At 40.2% G+C, this 25,197-nt stretch overlaps 1 protein-coding gene and 1 non-coding gene across 2 annotated transcripts in view; one reads left to right on the plus strand and one right to left on the minus strand.

The window, feature by feature from the left end:
* Window positions 1-727: 727 nt before the first annotated feature.
* LOC114498257 lies at window positions 728-831 on the minus strand. The gene has a single exon (XR_003684699.1). It is a non-coding gene; the product is annotated as a U6 spliceosomal RNA (small nuclear RNA).
* Window positions 832-2,554: 1,723 nt separating this feature from the next.
* The window catches only part of ZYG11A (zyg-11 family member A, cell cycle regulator), a 54,768-nt gene continuing 32,125 nt past the window's right edge, over window positions 2,555-25,197 (plus strand). The window contains 2 exon segments of the mRNA XM_028512636.2: window positions 2,555-2,764; window positions 20,315-20,480. Of these exon segments, the coding sequence (XP_028368437.1) occupies window positions 2,675-2,764; window positions 20,315-20,480 (256 nt within the window). The 5' untranslated portion in view covers window positions 2,555-2,674.

Genomic DNA, 25,197 nt, shown 5'->3' on the forward strand with positions numbered 1-25,197 from the left:
ACATATGAAATAAGAGTATATGAGCACATAGATTGACTTTAAAGTTATGAAACTAGATAAAATCACCACAAGTAAAAGAGAATGGATAGCTCCCTGGGGTACACAAATATTTAGAGTCTGGGTGGTAAAGGATCCAGAGGATGAGAAGGAGCAGCCCATGAGGCAGGAGGAGAAGGGAAAGAAAGAAGAAAGGAAGCAATGGGGAGGAGGAGGTCAAGATGTGTCCTGGAAGCTTAAATAGAGAACTTCAGGGAAAAAAGTGACCATTTGGGTCAAATGCTGCTGAACAGTCAAATAAGATGAGGAATGGCAGTTCTTGGCAAGAATGGTTTAGTGGAATGGTGGGTAGGAAAGAAATTGGTAGGAGAAAAATTGGAGACAGCAAGGTAGCAGAGGTATAGGGATAATACCTGAATAGGGAAATTAGAGAAAAAGCAGCATTCTTTTGTTATTTAATTATGGAAAATGTCAGCTTGTTTATATGCTGGTGGCAATAATCCAAAAAAGAGGGAAATGGTGATAATGCAGGAGAAAAAAATGGGTATTGCTGGATGATGTCTTTGAACAAGCAGGAGGGGATGAGACAGTGCACACATCCAGGGGTTGGCCTTAGATAAGAGCAAAAACGTTCATAGTAATGGGAGGGAATGCAAAGACAAAGAATCTATACTGGTGGGTAGATGTAATAGTAGAAGTTTAAGACATTCCTTTTTGATTGTTTTTCTTTCTTTCCTTTTAAAGCTTCTCAACTTTGCACATCATCCTTGTGCAGCAGCCATGCTAATATCTGTATCATTCCAATAATAGTATATGTGCTGCCCAAACCAGCACAGTTGCTTTTCTTCTTTTCAGGGAAAGAGGAAGTTGAGAGTTCGGTGGGGAGAGGAGGTGTTGAAAGTTTGAGGACAGAGGGGAGATTATGAAATAGTCCACTTAAAAAATAAAAAAAAGTGATTTGGACTTGGAGTTTAGAAAACTCAATTTTGACTCCCAGATTTTCCACTCATCAGGAGGATAAAACAATTTGTCTACATAACTTCTCAGGTGTTCAGTTTCTCTGTGGATAAAATGGAGATATCTACAGCCCAGAATTTTTTTTTATGAGGATTAAGTAAAAGAATAAATGTGAAAGAAAAGTATTTTGCAGTTATTTGTACTTGAAAAATAATTTTAACATTTGAATCCACTAATCAAGGACTTGCTTTGTAAGCATTGTCATGTGTTTTACATACATTATCTTATTTAATCCTCACATCGACCTCGACCTCGAGAAGTGAGGAATTCTCATCCCATTTTGCTTTGGGAGGTTGAGCTTCATAAGTATTTAAGAATCTTGCCCACGGCTCAGAAGTTAGTAAGGAAGCAAAGTGGCAACCCAAACTAGGATTCAAATCCAGGGCCCAGAACTATCCTCTTCCAAGACAGATTTTCGTTTTGATTAGCTAAAGTGTAGTAATTTATTGTTCTCTTGGAGCAAGTTATAAGAGTTTTTTTTGGTACTTTTTAGGGAACAAGAAAGCTTAGTTCATTTTGTTACTTAAGAGGTTAAAAGAGCCTCTGATATTTGAGCCATCTAATGTAAGCAGGAGTTGAAACAGAGGACTGATATGAGAGGTGCTGTTGCACGATTTTTAGGAGAAAACTCTTTTAAAATATATATATATATATATATATATATATATATATATTTAGTCATATATATTTTAAAGATTTTATTTATTTTTAGAGAGAGGGAAAGGAAAGGAAAAGGGGCAAAACCTCATTCTGTGGCTGCCTCTCTCAACACCCCTCACCAGGGACCTGGCCCACAGTTCACGCATGTGCCCTGACTGGGAATTGAATCAAGCGAACCTTTGGTTCGCAGGCCCGCACTCAATCCACTGAGCCACACCAGCCAGGGCTCTTATTTCTTTTCTTTAAAGATTATATTTACGTATTTTTTTTTAGAGAGAGAGGGGAAGGGAGGGAGAAAGGGGGAAAGAAATACCGACTTGTGAGACATCAATTGGTAGCTTCTCACGCGCCTCCACCTGGGGACCCGGCCCACAACCCAGGCCTGTGCCCCCACCAGGAACCCAACACCGACCTTTCAGTTCGCAGGCTGGCGCTCAATCCACTGAGCCACACCTGCCAGGGCCAAAAATGTATTTTCAAGTATTAAAAATACATGTTCTACTTCCTAACTATACAAGCGGGTGGCGGGCACACACACCTCTGAGGGACAAGAGAAGAGTAATGAGGTATGGACAAGCCTCGAGGTGCAGGGCCGACGGAGGCTGAGCTCGCAGGGCTGAGCCGGAGTTGCGCGAGTTTGCGGTCAGGATTGAAAGCGGGCTCCCGAGCACAAGGTAGGTGAGGAGGGACCCTCCGGCCCTGATAGGGTGCAGTGGTGGTCGGTAGGCCGGAGGGGGAGGGCTCCTCCTGGGGGCGGGTCTGCGGAGGGCCGACCTCTGCGGGCGCAGGGTGAGGCGGCTGCGGGCGCCGGCGCGTGCGCGTCGCTACGCCGGGCGTTTCAAAAGCCTGGTTACCAGGACCCGCGCAGACGGTGCGTGCGCGGCGCTCGGACCCGGCGCGGTTCAGCAGTCTCCCAGAACCGGTTCGCCCCACCTCCTGTGTAATTTGGGCTTCCCCTCGACGCCCGCTCTCTCCGCACGCCTCACCGGCCGTAGTTGCCATGGTTCATTTCTTGCACCCGGGTCTCTCTCCGGTGACCATCGTCCCTCCCGACGCTCAGAAGGATGCCCTGGGCCGCTGCGTGGTGCTGGTGAGCGCTGGGGCGCGGGCGGGGATGCGAACCACGGCGGGGCGAACCACGGGGCAGGGTGCGGGGATCCGGGAGGTCGCGGCGGGTCGTCGGGGACCTTGCGAAGGCATTTGTTGGGTCGTTGGGCTGACGGGGGGGTAAAGCCTGAAGAGGCTGAGCTCCCGCTAGACTCCCGTCGTTGTAGGGGAAGTGCAAACTTGAGGGGAGTTTCCCGCCTGGGGCGTCTGAGCCTCAGGGCAGATCGCGGTGATCTTGAGCAGGTGAGTGGAGGCTACACGAGAGCGAGTCCCGCTTCCCGCGTGACCTTGGACGAGTCACCACCTCAGATCTTAAGACTCTCCTGTTGGCTGTAGCTGTTTCACCCTGTGGGGTGAGGTTAGACGTAAGTGCTGAGCATGGCGTCAGGCCCGCCCCGTAGGGGACGGGGGGGGGGGGGGGGGGGGTGCTTACTGTCGTAATGAACACAAATGCCCCAAACCTCGACGGTTTCCCCACGTGCATCGCGGACGCGGCACTCCCCTGAGGCGGTGATCCCTCGGCCCCTACTACCTGAGTCTTCTGGTCCGGGGACCGTCACCGGAAGACCCTCCTGAGACTGGGGGAACTGGAAACCCCAAAGACTGAAATTCTTTCCATTTCACGGTGTGTTTTTTTTTTTTTTTTAAACCTGGAATACCTTTTAAACTAAACTGGGAGCGAAATGCAAGCCAAAAGAGTATTTGGCGCCTACTGTTGTTTTAAGTAGTATAGCATTTCTAAAGTAAATCCGATTATCTGCTTATGAATTTGAGCTTGACATCAGGTATTATGTCAGACTCCACATTCTACAACAAACACCCCAAAACACACTCTTAGAAGTAAACATCAAGTGATGGCCTAACCCAAAAATTAGTACAGAGGGAAAGAAATATTCTGGTTGAGGGTGTACTTGATTTACTAGTGCCTTTTTTTGTATTTAGAGAAACGGAGAGAAACATCAATGTGTGAGAGATACACTGAATAGTTGACTCCCACATGCCCTCAACTGGGGACCACGTGGGCAACCCAGGCATATGCCCTGGTTAGGAATCGAACCTGTGATCTCTCGGTTCTCAGGCTGGAGCCCAATCCACTGAGCCACACCAGCCGGGGCTAAATACAAGATTTTTTTGAAGTAAGATAAAACCAGTCTATTTTGTGAGTCAGGTCCCATGTACGTTTATTTTCTTTATGAGAGTTCACATTTAGTTAATATTTCAAAGGTTTTATTTATTTTTAGATAGAGAAGGGAGGAAGAGAAACATCTGTGTGTGCGATAAACATGTTGTACAACTCAGGCACATGCCCGGACCCACAGTGGAACTGACAACCTTTCGCTTTGGGGGATGTCGCCTAACCAACTAAGCCATACCGGTTAAGGGCTGAGTTTGCTAATATTTTGTTAAATGTTTTTACTTACGTCCACGTTTATGAGGGAATTGCTCTTTAGAAACACTCTGTTTGGTTTTAGTGTCAGGATAATGCTGGTCTCAAAAAATGAATTGGGACCGTTAGTTCCTATTAAATTTTGAGTATGTGGAGGATTGGTGTTATTTATTTAAGTGTTAATAGAACTCAGCAGGGATGCCACTGAAAATTTTAATTTCTTTGGTGGGGAGGAAAGGTTTTTTTTTTTAAGATTTTATTTACTTATTTTTAGAGAGGGAAGGGAGGGAGAAAGAGAGAGAGAGAGAGAGAGTAACATCAGTGTGCAGTTGCTGGGGGTCATGGCCTACAACCCAGGCATGTAGCCTGACTGGGAATCGAACCTGTGACACTTTGGTTCACAGCCCTCGCTCAGTCCACTGAGCTATGCCAGCCAGGGCCGGGGAGGAAAGGTTTTTAATTATGTGTATTTCTTGGGGAAGAATTTAATTATATACTATACTTAATAGAAGCATCAATTCATCAAGAAGCCATAACATTCTGAAATGTGTACACTTACAGATTGCCAGTTTTTGTAGTTTGTCGGTGAAGGAATTTGCCCATTTTACCCAGTTATCCAATTTATTGGCAAAATTGTCCACACAATTCGTTTATTATCCTTTAATGCATATAGGATCTGTAATGATTCCCTGTTTTGTTCTGGTTTTGGTCATTTGCATTTTCTCTTTCTCTTGGTCTTGTACTGTACCTAGGGATTTAATAATAATACTGTTGATCTTTTGGCTTTGTTTTATATCCATTGTGCATCTTTTTAAAAAAATTTTCTTTATAATTCCTTTATTCTGCTTGCTTTGGGTTTAACTTTTCATTTTTTTATGGTGGATACTTAGGTCATTTTAAAATATTTTTTGACTATTTACAGCTATACTTATAGCTATACATATAGAGCTCTACATACTGCTTTTACACTGTTTTGGTTAACGCCCATAAATTTTTATATATTGTTCAAAATATTTTCTAAGTTTCATTATGGTTTCTTCTTTGACCCATGAGATATTTAGAAGAGTTATTGCTTAATTTCCCAATAGTTGGATATTCTACAGATCTTGTTTTGATTTTTTTATTATTTAATATTGGTCTTAAAATTTTTTATTTTTCAGTTACAGTTTACATTCATTTTGTATCAGTTTCAGGTGTACAGCATAGTGGTTAGATAGTAATATCCTTTGCAAAATGGTTCCTCCTAATATTTTGAGTACCCATCTGTTACCATACATATTGTGACTATTGACTATATTCCCTATGCTGTACTTTATTACATCCCTGGGACTATTTTGTGAGTGCCCTTCATCTTTTTCATGCAGCCACCTAACCCCCCTCCCCTCTGGCAATCATCATTCTATTTTTTGTACCTATGAGTCTGTTTCTATTTTGTTGTTTCATTTATTTTGTTCTTTAGATTCCACATATGGTATTTGTCTGTCTCTGCTTATTTCACTTAGTATAAAACTCTCTAGGTCCATCCATGCTGTCATAAATGTGTTACTTGACTTTTTAAAAACTCTTTATTATATTTTTTCCATTACAATTTAGTCCCCTTATATCCCCCTACCCCCAGTTGACTTTTAATGTTTTTGTGTTGTCAGGGAACATACTCTGATTTCAATCCATGTACATTTATTGAGATTGGTTTTTATGGCTTAGATATCTGGGTGCATGTTCATACATACTTAAGAGGAATATGCCCTGGCTGGTGTGGTTCAGTGGATTGATTGCCGGCCTGCGAACCAGAAGGTTGCTGGTTCGATTCCCAATCAGGGTACATGCCTGGGTTGCAGATCCCTGGTAGGTGGTGCATGAGAGGCAATCACACAATGATGTTTCTCCCCGTCTTTATCCTTCCCTTCCCCCCTCTCTAAAAATAAGTAAATAAAATCTTTAAAAAGGAATCTGTTCTGCAATTGCGTAGAGTATTCTATGAATGTCAGGTCAAATTGGTTGATAATGTTTATATTCTTACCTGTTTGTATCAATTACTGAAGATGAGTATTCCTACTGTAATTACAGATTTTTCTCTTTTCAGTTTCTGCTTCATAAATTTTGATCCATTTTGATATTATTTTTGTATGTGGTATTTGAAATGGTTCCAGATTCATTTTCTTGTGTGTATCTCTCCAGTTCTCTAACATTTTTTAAGAAACTGTTACTTTCTCATTGTGTATTTTTGCCTCTGCTTCATGAATTTTTAGAAAAGATTTTATTTTTTTTTTTAGAGAGAGGGGAAGGGAGGGAGAAAGAGAGGGAGAGACAATGTGGGAGAGACACTGATCTGTTGCCCCTGGTACACACCTGGACCAGGTACCAAACCTGCAGTCCAGGCATGTACCCTGATAGGGAATCAAACTAGTAACCTTTTGCTTTGCAGGACGATGCCCAACCAACTGAGCCACATCTTTCAGGGCTGCTTCATGAGTTTTGAAGCTGTTAGTAAGTGTGTATACATTTAGGAATTACATCTTAATTGACTCTTTTACCATTAAGGCATCAATCTTTTTTTTCACTCTCACCCTCCAAGGACATGCTTATTTTTTTTAAAAAGATTTTATTATTTTATTTAGAGAGGGAAAAAGAAGGAGAGAAACATCCATTTGAGAGAGAAACATGAATTGGTTGCCTCTCATACTGAGCCACTACTGGGGATGGAATCCACAACCCAGGCGAGTACCCTGACTGGGAATAGAGCCAGCAGCCTTTCATTTTGCAGACCAGTACCCAAACAACTGAGCCACACTGGTCAGGGCTTCATGCTTGTTGATTTTAGAGAGAGGGAAATGGAGGGAGAGAGAGAAAGAAACATTGGTGTGAGAGAAGGAACTATGCTCCCACCAGCTGAGCCCCAGCAGCCAGACATTTATCCTGATTTTTGGTAATGTTGCCGTGCAGCATTCTTTTTCTGGCATTAACATAATCACCCCCAAGCTTCCTTAGGATTAATGTTTAATAACTTTGTAGTATTCTTTTTGTTTAAAGCACATCTCTTGTAAAAGCAGTCTTACTTTTTTAAACATGTTTAAAAATTTTTATTTACTGATCTTAGAGAGGACGGGAAAAAAGAGCAAAACACTGATTTGTCATTCCACTTAATTATGCATTCATTGACTGATAATCTTATATGTGCTCTGACTCAGGGGTTGAGCCTGCAACCTTGGCATGTTGGGTGGACCCTCTAACCAAATGAGCTACCCAGCCAGGGCTCACTTTTTTTTATCCAGTCTGACAATTTGCATTTCATTTCATTTCATTTTTTATTTTTAATGGAATTGAATTTTATTTTTTATTATTTTTTGCTTTTTAAACTGCTTTATTAACTTCACAATATGTAATAAGCATTTTTTCATGCAATATATAAAACTCTCCTGCTGACACAAACTTATAAATTGGACCAAAACACATTCATTTAGAACCTGGTAATACGAGACTCACAGGAAACAAGTATCAACCATAGATTTAAAGGAAGGTATGTCACAAATATGTAAGTTTAGGAAGCAGATGTATCCTCCTGTTAACTTGAGGGGTTTTCAAAGCAGAAGACATGAGGTTTCTCAGGCATAAGACAAAACCCAGCCAGTGTAGCTCAGTGGATTGAGCATGGGCTATGAACCAAAGGGTTGCCAGTTCAATTCCCACTCAGGGCACATGTCTGGGTTGTGGGCCAGGTCCCCAGTGGGGGTCATGTGAGAGGCAACCACACATTGATGTTTCCCTCCCTCTCCTTCTCCCTCCCTTCCCCTCTCTAAAAATAAGTAATATCTTAGAAAAACAAAACTCACTGTGTTGGTAATGGGAGTAGGGTGTCAGTGCTAAGTGCCTTTAGGACTATGACTGAACTGCTTGCTCATTAGCATTTTTGTCAGCCCTCTCAGCTTCTCCATCCTTTTTGTATTCTTTTTATAAAATATATTTTATTGGCCCTGGCTGGCATAGCTCAGTGGATTGAGCTTGGGCTGCGAACCAGGCTTCGCAGGTTTGATTCCCAGTCAGGGCACATGCCTGGGTTGCAGGCCATGGCCCCCAGCAACTGCACATTGATGTTTCCTTCTCTGTCTTTCTCTCTCCCTTCCCGCTCTAAAAATAAATAAATAAAATTGTAAAAAATATATTTTATTGATTATGCTGTTACAGGTTTTTCTGTTCCCCCTCTTTATTTCCTTGCACACCCCCTCCCACCCGCCTTCCCCAGCTTTAGTTCATGTCCATGGGTCGTACATATAAGTTCTTTGACTTCTGTATTTCCTGTACTATTCTTAACCTCCCCCTGTCTATTTTCTACCTACCATTTATGCTATTTATTCTCTGTACCCCTCCTCCTCCACCGTCTCCTCCTCCCACTCCCCCACTGATAACCCTCCATGTGATCTCCATTTCTGTGATTCTCTTTCTGTTCTAGTTGTTGTTGTTGTTGTTTTAGGTTGGGTTGTTAATAGCTGTGAGTTTGTTGTCATTCAGCTGTTCATAGTTTTGATCTTCTTTTTCTTAGATAAGTCCCTTTAACATTTCATATAATAAGAGCTGGGTGATGATGAACTCCTTTAACTTGACTTTATCTGGGAAGCACTTTATCTGCCCTTCCATTCTAAATGATAGCTTTGCTGGATAGAGTAATCTTGGATGTAGGTCATTGCCTTTCATGACTTTGAATACTTCTTTCCAGCCCCTTCTTGCCTGCAAGGTTTCTTTTGAGAAATTAGCTGATAGTGTAATGGGAACTCCCTTGTAGATAGCTCTTTCCTTTTCTCTTGCTGCTTTTAAGATTTTGAGTAATGTAATTATTGAGTGCTTTGGTGTGTTCCTTCTTGGGTTCAACTTCTTTGGGACTCTGAGCTTCCTGTACTTCCTGGAAGTCTATTTCCTTTGCCAGATTGGGGAAATTCTCCTTCATTATTTGTTTAGGTAGTTTTCAATTTCTTGTCTTCCTCTTCTTCTTCTGGCACTCATATGCTTCGGATATTGGAACATTTAAAGTTGTCCTAGAGGTTCCTAAGCCTCTCCTCATTTTTTTGAATTCTTGTTTCTTCATTCTGTTCTGGTTAAATGTTTGTTTCTTCCTTCTGCTCCAGACCGTTGATTTGAGTCCTGGTTTCCTTCCTGTCACTGTTGGTTCCCTGTAGATTTTTCTTTAGTTCACATAATGCAACCTTCATTGCTACCTGGGTCTTTTTTATGATGTTGAAGTACCCAGTGAGTTCCTGGAGCATCCTGATAACCAGTGTTTTGAACTACGTATGTGATAGGTTGGCTATCTCTTCATCGCTTAGTTGCATTTTTTTCTGGAGCTTTGATCTATTCTTTCATTTGGGCTATTTTGTTTTGTTTTGTTTTGTTTTGTTTTGTTTTGTTTTGTATTAGCACGCCTGTTACGCAGTACAGGGCAGGGCCTTAGGAGTTCACCTGGGCAGGGCAACCCAGTCGCTACCTTGAGGCTATATGTGGGGTGTGGGGGAGGGGTCCAAGAGGGAACAGTGTCCTTGCTGTGCTCTCTGCTGGTTTTCAGTCACTTCCCCCACTTCCCAGAATCAAATTGGACCCTTCTGGTGCTGATTCCTGGGTGGGTGAATTTGTGTACATTCTAGGATCCTGTGGGTCTCTCCAACGAACTCTCTTGTGAGGCTGGGAGTTTTTCTCACTGCCAGCTCGACCCCCACAGGTGTTTTCAGTCAGAGGCTTTGAGGCTTTATTTCCCTGTGCTGGAACCCTAGGTTGCCCTGTCTTGCTCCCTAGTTGTTCCTTCTGGTTTATCTGCCCATGAATGTGGGACTGCCCTGTCTGCAAGCCACCTGTTTTCTAGCCACTGCCTTGCCTTGAGTCCTCTCCACCCAGCTGCCCATCTCCACCGCTCCTACCAGTGTGGGTGAATGTTTCTTCTTTAACTCCCTTCCCTGGTTGTCAGACTTCCATACAGTTCAATTTTCTGTCAGTTCTGGTTGTTTTTTGTTTTTAAATTTGTTGTCCTTCTTTTGGTTGTGCGAGGAGGCACAGTGTGTCTACTTATGCTTCCATCTTGGCCAGAAGTTCTTTTCTGTATTTTATCTCATCCTTGCCTGTGGCTCTCCAAGCCTCTGACTCAAGTCCTGCCTGTGCTGCGGGATAGACTGCCTACATGTAACTGCCTACGATTTCCTCTAGGCACACAATATTCACCAGCTTCCAAAGGGAGAGCCAAGGGCTATCCTTTATTAGCATCTTCTTGCTCCTTTTCATTCTTTTGGGGTTTTCCCCCCACTTTTCTGGTTGGCGTTTTCCATGTTGAGATTTTTTATCGCTTCTTCCTTTTTGGACATCATTGCTCCTGGGCCTATCCTTGCTCTTAACTTCTTCCAATTCCTGCCTCATACTCCACTTGACACCTGCACCCACACACCTGCTCTCCCTTCCTCCTACTCTTGGGGTCCCCCTGGACCTTACACCCTGAGGGCCATTGGGAGTAGGAACTAGGAAGAGGGGGAGCCATAGCCTGGTCTAAGCTGTGCCTTTTAAATTAGAATGCACGTAGCTATCAAAATAGTTGGGTATAAGTGTATCTGTTATTTGTGTTGTGTTTGTCCTATTTGTTGTTGTGTTTCTTCCTTTCTTGATTTCTTTCTTTTTTTTTTTTTTTACAGGTTTTATTTGTTATTAGGGAAAGGGGAAATGAGGGATAGAGGGAGAGAAACATCAGTGTGGAAGGGAGACATCGATGGTTTCCTCTCACATGTCCCCAGCTGGAGACCTGGCCTGCAACCCAGGCATGTGCCCTGACTGGGAATCAAACTGGTGACTTTTCAGTTCACAGGCTGATGTTTAATCTACTGAGCCACACCAGCCATGCCTTTCTTGCTTTCTTTTGAATTGAATATTTTTAAAGTTCCATTTTATCTTACTAGTTTTGTTTCTCTCCTTTTCTTTCCTTTATTGATCATTCAAAGATGACAATTTTTACAGTGTAGCCTTAGAATCTCTGGGGTCCCTAAGACCCCATTATTTCCCTTTTAAGTCATACATTGTAAAATTTGCAAGAATGTAAAAACAGTGCTGCTCTTGTCACTAAACTCTTGAATATTATTTTCTTGAATATTATTTTTGAAAATTCAGCTTTTTAAAAAAATGTTTGTCAACCTAAGATTGGTCTTTTAACATGTATTATTTCTAAATGAATTAATGTGTACTTTAAAGACACTTAACAGTTTTAACTTGCAATGTAGTAAATGTTGGTAGACATAACCCAATATTTAAGATTATAATGGGGTCGTAAGACCAAAAAGTGAGAAATATGGCTCTAGATTCTATCATACAAAGACTTAACACAATCTACTTTTAAACATATTACTTTACCTTATAAGAGTATTCCTTTATTTCCCTCCTCTTAGCCTTTCCTTTGTGCTTTTGAGATGATATTGTATAATATTTATTTCTTCATGTTATAAATTGTACAATATACTATTTTTATTTTTGCCTTGATTAATCAGTTCTTAAAGAAATTAGGAGATAAAAATTTTGTATTTATTCACATGTTCCTTTTCTAGCATTCTTTCTTTTTCTCTAGATCCCAAACACTTGCCTTGTTTCATTTTTCTTCAGCTTAAAGAACATTGACCTTTTATTTTTAAAAAAAGATTTTATTTATTTTTAGATAGAGGGAAAAGGAGGGAGAAGGAGAGGGAGAGAAGTATCAATGTGTGGGTTCCTCTCCCGCACCCCCTACTGGGCACCTGGCTGGCAACCCAGGCATGTGTCCTGATTGGGAATCGAGCTGGTGACCTTTTGGTTCATAGGCCAGCACTCAATCCACTGAGCTACACCAGCCAGGGCTGAACTTTTCTTATAGTGTAAATCTGCTGATGAAAATTTGTCTATACTTTTATTTGGAAATATCTTTATTTTACCTTTATTTTTGAAAAATATTTTCACACTTCGACTTCCGGCAAGATGGAGGAATAGGTGGACGCACCGTACCTCCTCGTACAACCAAGATTAGAAAAACAATAATTTACTATCAGAATAACACCCAGATCCGGCAGAGGATTTATCTGAATGGAAGTCGGGCAGCCAAGAAGTTGAAGTAGACGCGTTCATCCGGACTGGTAGGAGAAGACGAGCCGGGCGGGCGCAGGGCTGGCTCGGGTTGGCGGGGCGCGGAGGTCGGGGGGAAAGTTTGGCACGAACTCGGCGCAAAAGCCATCCGGGGGCGCAAGAAGGCAGCGGTGATCCCTGAGTACGCAAGCTGCGGCTGGCAGACCCAGAGGGGTAGCGATTGTGGACCAGGGCAGAACTCGTGGCCCGGAAGCCCAGACAACGGTCTGAGTCCAGGAGAAAGGAACTATCACCATTGTTTTCTCCCGTCCCCGCTCCCGCTCCCACCCGCCCCCACATATAACGTCACAATCTAGTGACTGGTGAGCACCTAAGGCTCCGCCCCCCACTGTAACAAGAGCAACCAGACTGAAAAAAAAAAGGAGAGACAGGAGAAAAAAATATGTTTTCAACAGAGCAGATCAGTCCCCCAGGACTCATCCTTTTGAGCGACCAAGAATTAGCCAATCTATCAGATGCGCAGTTCAAAACACTGGTGATCAGAAAGCTCACGGAACTGGTTGATTTTGGGCACAATTTAGATGAAAGGATGCAGGTTACCATAAAAGAGATGCAGGAAGATACACGGAGGAGAGCCAATAGTGAAAGGAAGGAATATGAGTCTCAAAACAATACAGTGGACCAGAAGGAAGATAGAATCAACCAAGCAGGAGAGCAAGATGAAATAAGAATTCAAAAAATTGAGGAAAAGATTAAGAGCATCCAAGACACCTTTAAACGTTCCAATATCCGAATTATAGGGGTACCAGAATCGGAAGGGGAAAAGCAACAGATTGAGCACGTATTTGAACAAATAATAAAGGAGAACTTCCCCAATCTGGCAAAGGGAATAGTCTTCCAAGAAATCCAAGAAGCTCAGAGAGCCCCAAAGAAGTTGGACCCAAGAAGAAACACACCAAGGCACATCATAATTACATTAGCCAAGGTAAAAACGAAGAAGAGAATCCTAGAAGCAGCAAGAGATAAGGGGACAGTCACCTACAAAGGAGTTCCCATCAGACTGTCAGCTGATTTCTCCAAAGAGACCTTACAGGCAAGAAGGGGCTGGAAAGAAATATTCCAAGTCATGAAAGACAAGGACCTACATCCCAGATTGCTCTATCCAGCAAAGCTCTCATTTAGAATGGAAGGGCAGATAAAGTGCTTCTCAGCTAAGGTCAAGTTAAAGGAGTTCATCATCACCAAGCCCTTATTTTATGAAATGCTAAAGGGACTTATCTAAGAAAAGAAGATAAAGAAAAGACATGTATAGTAAAAGGACAGCAAACTCACAAATATTAACAACCACACCTAAAGCAAAACCAATAGAAACTAAGTAAACAATTAGAACAGGAACAGAACCACAGAAATGGAGGGCACATGGAGGGTTAGCAGCAGGGGGGTGGGAGGAGGAGAGAGGGGGAAAAGGTATAGAGAATAAGTAGCACAGAATGTAGGTTGAAAATAGATAGGGGGAGGGCAAGAATAGTACGGGAAATGTAGAAACTAAAGAACTCATAAGTATGACACATGGACATGAAGTAAAGGGGGGGAAGTGGGCGGGAGGGGGGTACAGGGTGGAGGGGAGAGAAGGGGGGAAATGGGACAACTGTAATAACATAATAAAATATACTAAAAAAATAAAAGAAAAGAAAAAGAAAAATATTTTCATTGCACTTAGTTTTTCTCCCTACTGCACTTTAAAAATGTTATTTCATTGTCTTTTGGCTAGCATTGCTTCGGATAAAAATTTAGTGATCATACCTTTTTTTAAAAATTGTGTCCATACAAATCCACCTAAATATTTTTCTCTTTGTCATTGGTTTTTAGGCATTTGCCACGTTTTTTTTTTTTTTTTTAATTTTGCTTCTGGGATTAGTGGGTTTGTATTTTGAATCTGGTTTGACCATGTTTTGACTTTTTTTTAAAGAAGTAATCAGGTTTGTTTTATTCTTTGTATCCAGTGAATTAACTGTGTAATTAAATAAATATTAAACTATAAAACAATTTTATAGATTCCATGTATAGGATATTATCTTTTCTGACCATTACTTCTTAACATATTTTTTCTTTCCTTAATACTTCCTCTCTTTGGTGTTTCAATTACACATTTTTATTAGATTGCTTAAGATTGCTCCTTGGGACTCTGTGCTTCTCTTCATTTTTCTGTTTCTGCTTAGTTTTGTTTTGTTTTTGCATTACCTTTAACTTTATTGATCTCTAAGTTTGTGGTATCTAATTTTTGAAAGTGTTATCTCATGTATTATTTATTTTAGATTATATTTTTCAACTCTAGAAGTTCTCTTTGGGTCTTTTTTAGACCTTCCATTTCTCTGTTGAGATTCCGTATTTATCAGCCTTCTTATGTCTATGTTTTCCTTTATACCGATGAATTACAGTATTTGTTTTAATGTTCTTGTCTGCCAGTTGTATCATTTCAGTTATTTCTGGATCTCTTTCTGTTGTCTGATTTGTTTTTCTGCCTGCTTCTTACCATGTCTGATATTTTATTGTAAGTTATGCTACTTTGAGTATAGATTTTTGTTGTCTTCCTGAGTAGGGCCTATATTTGAAGTTTTAATAATGCTGTTGTACGTTTTTAAAAATTTGATTTTCCAATTGTTGGTTGCATATAGAAATAGTTTTCTGTTTTGCTTTTTTACCTTGTACCCATTAAAACACGTTAATCAGGAGAGTTACATATTTTAGAAATGATGAATCTAGACTCTGGGTAGAGATGCATTAGGAAAGGACTAGGAGCAAAAGTAAAGAAACTCATTTGTAGTTTTTCAGTATTCTAGGTAGTAATTTGGATTAGGAATTGCTAGTAGAGCTAGAAAGAAGGTAATGGATTAGAAATTTATTTGGGAGGTTTAACAGTCATACTTGCAGCAGGAAACAAATGTCATATTCAGAATACGGATGACTCAACCATAGCTTAATTATGGACTACTTACAAAGATAATAAGGATGGGGTATGTAAGAACACAATAATGCACCACTCCATGTCCAATAACACCAGCTATTGCCTGCCACCCCTACACGCAGAAGACCTACCAGAAGTGACTTAGTGCATTTGGGCTGCTATAACAAAATACTGTAGGCTGGTGACTTTTAAACACCAGAAATTTATCACAGTTCTGGAGGCTAGAATATTCAAGATCAAGATGCTGGCAGATTTGGTGTGTGGTGAGAGCTTTCTTCCTCATTCATGGACATCTTTTTGCTGTGTTCTCATGTGGCAGATGAGCTCTCTAGGGTTTCTTTTGTAAGGATACTAATTTCAATCAAGGGCTCCACCTTCATGACCTAACTCACTCCCTAGAAGTTTCTACCTCCAAATACCTTCAAATTGGGGTTAGATTTTAGCATAAGAATTTTGGAGGAACACAACCATTTAGTCTATAGCAAGAAGATAGGGCTAATTTTTTTTAAAAAGATTTTATTTATTTATTTTTAGAGAGGGAAGGGAGGGAGATAGAGAGAGAAACATCAATGTGCGGTTGCTGGGGGTTATGGCCTGCAACCCAGGCATGTACCCTGGCTGGGAATTGAACCTGGGACACTTTGGTTCCCAGCCCGTGCTCAATCCACTGAGCTACGCCAGTCAGGATAGGGCTAATTTTAAAGAAGTGTTTGGGGGAACCCAGCCAGCCCAAGGTAACCTTAAGGGGAGAAAGCTGAGGAAATCATTTGTAGTGGGTTGAATTGTGTCATTATTTGGAGATAGTTCTTTGCAAATACAGGGTGGGCAATAGGTTTACCATTGTAATACAAATAAATAATACAATAATTAGTAGATAATAAACGCTTCATTTCACATACTCACAACTGTAAACCTACTTTTGCCCATCCGTGTGTGTGTGTGTGTGTGTGTATATCTACCTGTCTAACATGGGCTAACAGAGGCTGGCTATACTTAAGTGAAATGGTAGATCTAAAAAAGTCTGTTTGGTCCTGGCTGGTGTGGCTCAGTGGATTGAATGCCGGCCTGCAAACCAAAGGGTTGCCAGTTCGATTCTGAGTCAGGGTATATGCCTGGGTTGTGGACCACATCCCCAGCAGGGATGTGTGAGAGGCAACCACACGTTGATGTTTCTTTCTCTCCCTTTTCCCCTCTCTCCCCCTCTGTCTAAAAAATAAATGAATAAAATCTTAAAAAATAAATAAATAAAAAAGTCTGTTTATGGGAAAGGGAAACAAGGAATCTTGCCAGTTTTGGCTTGGATTTTGAATGAGAAAAATGTCTCCTAAAAATTTGTTATCGTAGGCTTGTTCTCACACAAAGAGTTTTAGTTGACATTTATTTCTTGGTTGATTCAGGAAATTTGTAGCTGAGAAATTTTCAGAGTGATTCCTGGTAATGCCCCTGGGGTAGCTAGCATTTAGCAGACTATCTCTGATGTGACCTGCTTTCATAGGAGTTCTACAGATAAAATCCCATTGAAGACCAGCTTACAACCTTAAATTACAAAACACAAACCTCCATGAGTAATGATCAACAGCTAACGGAATTAAATGCTCTGAGACTTCAGAAGATGGAGTTATTGAAACACTATCAAATAAATGTATTTAAATTAAAGAAATAAAATATAAAATTAAAAAAGGGCAATATACAATTAGACTGTGAAGAACTGAACACCACTGAGTAGAGAAGTAGTGGCCAGGAAGATAGAGCTATAGGTATTACCCATAGGAAACATAATCTCCATTTTCTCATGGGCATATGAAGCAGTTCTGGCTTTTGAGACCCAAGTAGAAGTCTGTTGACTGAGGGAATTCTTTTTTTGTTTGTTTGTTTCTTTCTTGGCTCTTTTTAAAATAATTTTTTTAAATAAAGATTTTATTTCTTTATTTTTAGAGAGAGGGGGAAAAGAGAAAGGGAGAGATATATTGTCTCCCAACTCGGGAACTGACCTGTAACCCAGGCATATGCTCTGAACAGGAATCGAACCAGCAACCTTTTGGTTCACAGACTGGTGCTCAGTCAGGGTCCCTGGCTCTTTTTCTGACATGAAGTCTTACCTGGTGAGGATTTGGAACAACTGAAACTCTGCTATGTTCTTTGGGGAATACAAAATGGTAAAAACTTCTTTGAAAGAACAGGTTAGCGCTTCCTTAAATACACACTTACATGTAGGAAGTACTTACATGTAGGAATTCCAACGACTAGGAATCCCATCCCTAGGTAGCTATCAAAGAAAAATGAAAACTGTTCACACATATCTTTACATGAATATTTATAAAGCAGCTTTATTAAAAATTGTTCAAAATGTCAAACAATCCAAAATGCTCTTTGGTAGGTAAATTTAAAAATTGTGGTACATGTAGGGTGTACTCAGTAATAAAAAGGAATGAATTAGAAAAAAATTGCAACAACACTGATGAATTTCAAATGTATTATGTGAAGTGAAAGAAGTCAGCTTTGAACATCTTACCTACTGTGTGATTCTACTTATATGACATTTTGGAAAAGGCAGAACTCGGAACACAGATAAGTGGTTATATGGAGTTGGTGGGAGAGGTGGTCTACAAAGGGACACTAGGAGATTTTTGAGGTCATGGAATGGTATTCTGTCTTTGTTCTGATGATGGTACACGACTGTGCTATACATCAAAAAGTACATTTTTTGCTATATGTAAATTATATTTCAATTAAAACAAAAGGAAATGAATAGGAGGAGTGTGATTATGGCATGTAGAGTAAACTTATTGGAGAAATTTGGTTATGAAGCGGAGTAACTGAAGAGGATGTGGGGGTCAACCGAGGGTTTCTTGTTTTTTAGACAAATAGTAGAGCAAAACTATATGTTAAAATGATCCATTTGAGAAGGAGAGTTTGAGGATATATGTATGAATGAAGAAACAACAGGAGGGGCCAAGGAAAGAGGATGACATTCAGTCAGCACATGTGGCAGTGTTGGTCTTTGCAAGGAAGTTTCCGTGTAAGAGAAGAATAAAGGAAAATATGCATGCAGCTTCCAGCTAAGTTTGACAGTGAGATGACTTCATTTTTCCCAGTGATGTGAATCAGTGATTTTGGCACAAAAAATGGGTTTGAAGAACAAGTAGAAGGCATGAAAAAAATTTTTTTTAAGATTTTATTTATTTTTAGAGAAGGGAAGGAAGGGAGAAAGAGAGGAAGAGAAATATCAATGTGTAGTTGTCACTTGAGTACCCCGTAGTGGAGACCTGGCCCACAAACCAGACATGTACCTTGACTGGGAATCAAACTGGCGACCCTTTGGTTCGCAGCCCAGCACTCAGTCCATTGAGCCACACCAGCTAGGGCTGAAAAGAATTCTTGCCCAATGGTGGAAGAGTGTTCTTTCTAAAGAGACCTTGTAGGATTTTCAGCTACTTAGAGTTTGTTTATGTTGATGATTATGAATTTGCCTTGACACACTGTGTTGTGTGAATCTTTCCTTTCTTCATAGATGATTAGCTGCTGGGTGTTGCCACCAAAAAAAAGGCAGGTAGTGAAATTCTCCCAGGACGGTGTTTTGTCTAGAGAGTATAATGGAGGAGGGAAGAAGGAGTTGAGGTTATTTGCAAAGGAGTAATTTATACTTTGGACCATGAAGGGAATTTAATCATTTGGAAGTGGTGTGGAGATCAATTAATTATTGCATATTCAAGTCTTTGACAAAGATGGCAGTCTCTACTTGGCTTATAATGGTCTCTTCATGTCTAATACATGCTTTCACATATTTGTTGAGTGAACACATCCATCCCTGTCTTTGAGGAAAAAGGGTTATATACCTATATAGTCTCACTTTTCTGTCAGTTCTTACTCTTTTACAGCGCCCTGGGTATAGCAGACTTTTACACTGTGAACGCTTTTGAGGGTAAGAATAGGCAGGCCTTCCTGTCCTCTGGCACATAGTGATCACTGAGTTAATATTCTCTTTTTTTAAGATTTTATTTATTTATTTTTAGAGAGAGGGGAAGGGGAGGAGAAAGAGGGAGAGAAACATCAATGTGTGGGTGCCTCTTGTGCACCCATTACTGGGGACCTGACCTACAACTCAGGCTTGTGCCCTGGCTGGGAATTGAACTGGTGACCCTTGTGTTCACAGGCCGGCACTCAGTCCAATGAGCCATACCAGCCAGGGCTAATATTATTTTTTTTTTTTGGAAGAATTTATTTAACCCAAACTGACAACATGCCAGGAAGTGAGATCTCAATGCTCCCTAAATTAGTATTTGTTGAATGGATGATCATGTGACCTCAGCTCGACGAGTCCTTTATGTTGTATTGAGATTGTCAAATTTCTTGGTTGTATTTCCCACTAAACTGTTAGCTTTAAAGGGATTAGAACTAAATTTTACTCATCCCTGAATTTTCAGTGCACGGCACACAACAGGTGATAAGTAAAGAAATTAGAGAACTTATTTTTCTTTCCTTCCCCTTCCCCTTCCCTTTCTCTTTCTTTTCCTTCCCTTTTTTAAAGATCTTACTTATTACTAGAGAAGGGAAGGGAGGGAGAGAAACATCAGTGTGTGGTTGCCTGTCACATGCCCCCTATTAGGGACCTGGCCAGCAACTCAGGCATGTACTCTGACTGTGAATTGAACTGTGATCATTTGGTTTGCAGGCTGGCATTCAATCCACTGAGCCATACCAGCCAGGGCAAGAATTTATTTTTCAAGGTAAAACAGGTGAAATCTTCTGTTTAGTTAACAGTTGGAATAGAATGCTTTCATTACTTACAAAATATTATTAGACCGAGTATGTGTTTTTATTTTTATTTATTTTTATAGAGAGAGGAAGGGAGGGAGAGAAACATTAATCGGTTACATCTGAGGCGCCCCAAACTGGGGACCTGGCCCAAAACCCAGACATGTGCTCTACCTGGGTCGAACTGGAGACCCTTCGGTTTGCTGGCTGGCACTCAGTTCACTGAGCCGTACCAGCCAGTGTGAGAATGTGTTTTCAGATGTACTCATCAAGTAGTTTTTATGTATGGCATGACCACTTCTATGTTGAATTTTTGTACATGTATTCTAACAAAGTTTGTTTGGGGATTTGTTTGCTAGGAGGAGGCGTCTCCCTACTCTTTGGTCAACATCTGCCTGAATGTGCTGATTACTAACCTGGAGAAATTGTGTTCTGAAAGACCTGATGGAACACTATGCCTTCCGGAGCATTGGAGTTTCCCTCAGGAATTAGCCGATCGATTCCTTGGGGTGATGACTTGGCAAGGTAATGATTAGGCTCCTTTATTGCGTACTCTTAGAGCACTCTTTATAATTTGAAAAGTACTTTCACCTGCAGTTCCTATTTTGTTTCTCACAATAACCTGGTGGGAGATAGAGAAATCATTCCTATTTTGTTTGTGTGGAGGCTGAGTCTCAGTCCCTCTGGGATCCCTTGGTGGAAATTGTCTTGCTTCTAGGCTTGTCCTGCTATTGCTTTGTTCAGTGAAGAGAGTGGAGAATTAAGTCAAGCCACCATTTAGCTATCTGCTCTCTAGCTGCTGAAATGCAGTTGCCTGTAGTTTTGCCTCCCATTCTTTTGATTGTGACCATGAGCCTTTAACTAATTTTTTTTAACCTACTATTTAGTGGGGTGTTCAAAGGGCTGCATTGAAAATTTTTTTATGCTCTCCAGAAGATGTTTATTGATATTAATGAGAAAGGGGAAGAGAAGAGAGAGAGAAAGGGGGGTGGGGAGAAAGAAACATTGATGTGAGCAAGAAACATCAATTGTCTGCCTCCCACACATGCCCCAACCAGGGATTGAACCCACAACCTTTTGCTATAGGGATGATGCTCCTACCAGGTGAGCTACCTGACCAGGGCAATAAATAATAATAATAAAAGAGTAAGCTATGTTTTTGTGTATTCCAACTGTAAGCCTACTTTTGCCCATCCCTGCATTATCAACTATCCAGTCAGTGTTCATTTTGACTGATTATCTTAAAACTTAACAAACCTTTGTTTGAATTAGTATCCATGTATTGTGATTGGTTGATAGACTTTTAAGCCTCTTTTAATCTACAGGCTTCCCCTCTATCTCTTGTATTATTTTGCCCCCCCAACACACACAGGCTGGCACAAGTAACACCCTTTTTGTATTACAAGATTGTTTATTACAAAATCATAAGCATGTAATTCTGTAACATAACAATATCACACTTAAGGACACCATATGACATTTTAGGTGAAATGTTCAAGTGAAAATTATCAATTATTTCACCCATAATATTTATTACCCTTCTAAGCACTCAAGCAGGCCTTACTTCTGCTGGACCCTGTATATGCGTGTGTGTTTCAAGATCTTTTTTAGAGCAGTTTCAGGATTATAACAAAATTGAGAGTGAGATACACAGACATTTCATTAATCTTACCTCACATATACATACCCTCCCCCAGTATCAACATCACTCATAGGAATGTTACATTTTTTACCAAGGATGACCTTACATTGACATATCATAGTCACCCAACGTCCATAATTAACCTTAGGGCTCATGCTTGGTGTTGTGCATTCTATGGGTTTGAACAAAATTATAATGACATGTATCTATCGTTCTAACTCAGAGTATTCCACTGCACTAAAACTCCTCTGTGCTCAGCCTATTCATCTCTCTCTCACATTCCTGCAACCACTGATCTTTATACAGTCCCCATAGTTTTGTGTAGTTGGAATTGTACAGTATGTAGCCTTTTCAGATTGGCTTCTTTGACTCAGTAATGCACATTTAAGGTTCTCCAGGTATTTTGTAGATTGATAACTCCTTGTAGTGCTGAATAAAAAAGTTCCTTGTTTGGATATACCACAATTTATTCAACTACTGAAAGATGTCTTCGTTATTTCCAAGTTTTGGCAATTATGAATAAAGTTACTATAAATATCTGTGTGTAGGTTTTTGTGTAGACATACGTTTTCAACTCCTTTGGGTAAAAAACAAGGAATGTGATTGCTAGATCATATGGTAAGAATATGTTTAGTTTTACAAGAAACTGCCAAACTATCTACCAAAATGAATGTACCATTTTGCATTCCCATTAGCAATATCTGAGAGTTACTTTTGCTCCATACCTTCCCCAGCTTTTGGTGCTGTCAGTGTACTGGATTTGTTTATTCTAATAGGCATGGAGTGATATCTTATTGTTGTAATTTGCATTTCCCTGATGACATGGTGTGGAGCATTTTCCATATGTCTATTTGCCAACTGTGTATCTTCTTTGGTGATGTGTTTGTTAGGGTCTTTGGTCCATTTTATAGTTGGGATATTTTGGTGTTGAATTATAAGAGTTCTTTGTATATTTTGGGTAAGTCCTTTATTAGATAGATCTTTTGCAATTATTTTCTCCCAGGCTGGCTTGTCTTCTAAATCTGTTGATGCTGTCTTTCATATAGCAGAAGTTTTTAATTTTAATGTAAAGACCAGCTTATCGGTTATTTCTTTCATGGATTATGTGTTTGGTGTTGTATCTATAAAGTCATCACTGCATTCAGGGTCATCTAGGTTTTCCTCCTATGTTATCTTCTAGGAGTTTTATAGTTTTATATTTGAGTTAATTTTTGTGAAGGTATAAGGTCTGTGTCTAGATCCATTTTTTATTAATGTGATGTTCAGTTATTCCAGCACCATTTGTTGAAGAAACTATTTTTGCTACACAGAATTGCCTTTGCTCCTTTTTCAAAGATCAGTTGACTATGTTTATGTAGCTATTTCTAGGCTTTCTGTTCTGTTCCATTGATGTGTTTTGTCTCTTATTTTTATTAGCACCACATTGTCTTGATCACTGTAGATTTATAATAAATCTTGAAGTAGGGTGTTGTCAGCCCTCAAACTTTGTTCTTTTCTTTTAATACCATGTGGCTATTTCTGGGTGTTTTGCCTTTCCATATGAACTTTAGAATCGGTTTCTTCCCTTTTTTTTGTTTTGTTTTGTTTTACTGTTTATTCTGTCACCTAGAATCAGTTTCTTGATATCTTCAAAATAACTTGCTGAGATTTTTATTGGGATTGCATTGAATCTGTAGATCAAGTTGGGGAAAACTGATATACTGACAATATTGAGTCTTCTGTTCATGAGCATAGAATATGTCTCTACTTATTTAGTTATAAGTTGTTTCATTAATCAGTGTTATATTTTCCTTGTAGCTCTTACACATATTTCATTAGATTGATACCTAAGTATTTCGTTGTTTTTTAGTGCTAATGTAAATATTATTATGTTTTAATTTAAAATTCCATTTTTCATTGTTGGTATATGGGAATACGATTGACTTTTGTATAGTAACCTTTTATCCTGCAACCTTGGTATAATCACTTATTAGTTCCAAGAGTTATTTTGAGATTCTTTTCAGATGTTCTTCATATATGATTTTGTCATCTGTGAACAAAGACCGTTTTATATCTTCCCTGATCTGTATCGTCTACTTCTGTTTCTTATTGCACTAGCAGTAACTTCAGTACCAAACATTTCACAAAGAAAGCCAAGCTGTTTCCCTGTATCAGAACTTGAGCCCCTCTCTTTATTTGGACTGACAGCTACTTTTGTCTTTCATATTTTTTAGGTTTCAGCTTAACTGTTACCTCATCAAACCGTACGGAGTGACAGAAGATTCATTTTTTAAGATTTTATTTATTCATTTTTAGAGAAAGGGGAAGAGAAGGAGACAGAGAGGGAGAGAAATACCAGTGTGTGGTTGCCTCTCTCACACCCCCTACTGGGGACCTGGCTGACCACCCAGGCGTGTTCCCTGACTGGGAATTGAACCTGCAACTCTTTGGTTTACAGGCCAGCACTCAATCACTGAGCTGCACCAGCCAGGGCTTTTTATTATTTAAAAAAATTTTTTAAATATTTATTTTTATAGAGGGGGGAGGGAAGGAGAAAGAGAGGGAGAGAAACATCTGTGTGTGACAGACACATTAATCAGTTGCCTCTCGCAGGCCCCAGCTGGACACCTGGTGGGCAACCCAGGCATATGCCCTCACTGGGAATCGAACTGGTGATCTATTCAGATAGCAGGCCGGCACTCACCCACTGAGCCACACCAGCCAGAGCTTGCTCTGTATTCTTTGTGTCTGTTGTATTCTCCCTCTAGAATGTGAATAAACTCCATGATGTCAGGAGCCATGTCTGTCTCATTCACCATTCATTCTTTTTTTTTTATTTATTTTATTTATTTTTAGAGAGAGGGAAAGGAAAGGAGAAAGAGGGGAGAGAAACATCAATGTGTGGTTGCTTCTCACATGCCCTGCACTGGGGGACTGGCCTGTAACCCAGGCATGTGCCCTGACTGAGAATTGAATTGGTGACCCTTTGGTTTGCAGCCAGGGCTCATTCACCATTCTTGGCATCTAGCATAGCACTTTGCATTCAGTGAACACTTTGATATTTGTTAAATAAATATATGAATGAAGGCACTAAGTTTCTTCTCAAAGCTGAAGTATAAGAGCTTCCTTCCTCCTATCTTGGTAGCTTAGCCCAATTCAAACCGTGAACCTGGGAATCAGCTTATATACTTTTTCCTTGGTCCTTTTCCTCCAGCCTATTCAGCCCTCTTGTTCTGTCAGCCTTAGTTTACATTTTTATCTCTGATTAAAATTATTAGTAATCTCTTGCTCAGTCTCACTCCCATTAAACACTGTCCTAATTCCTTTACATTGTAACATAATTGGTCTTTCTAAAAATATAATTATGACCATTCTTCTGCTTAAAATTTTAGAGTTGTTCCTAGAGTCTGAATTTTCTAGCTTTGTATATAGGCTTCATCTACCTTTTCCCTTCCTCTCGACTCATTTTCAGCTCTGCCTTCCCTTGGACACTGTTCCAGTAGTGCCATTTTGCTTTAGGGTTGTTCTGAATAATCTGTTTTATGCCTCCATGTCTTTGACATATTCTTCCACCCTTCACCTTCCTCTTGACAAAGTGATATTTAGTCTTCAAATCTTTAC

This window comes from Phyllostomus discolor, chromosome 5 (genome assembly GCF_004126475.2).
Source record: "Phyllostomus discolor isolate MPI-MPIP mPhyDis1 chromosome 5, mPhyDis1.pri.v3, whole genome shotgun sequence".
Lineage (NCBI taxonomy): Eukaryota > Metazoa > Chordata > Mammalia > Chiroptera > Phyllostomidae > Phyllostomus > Phyllostomus discolor.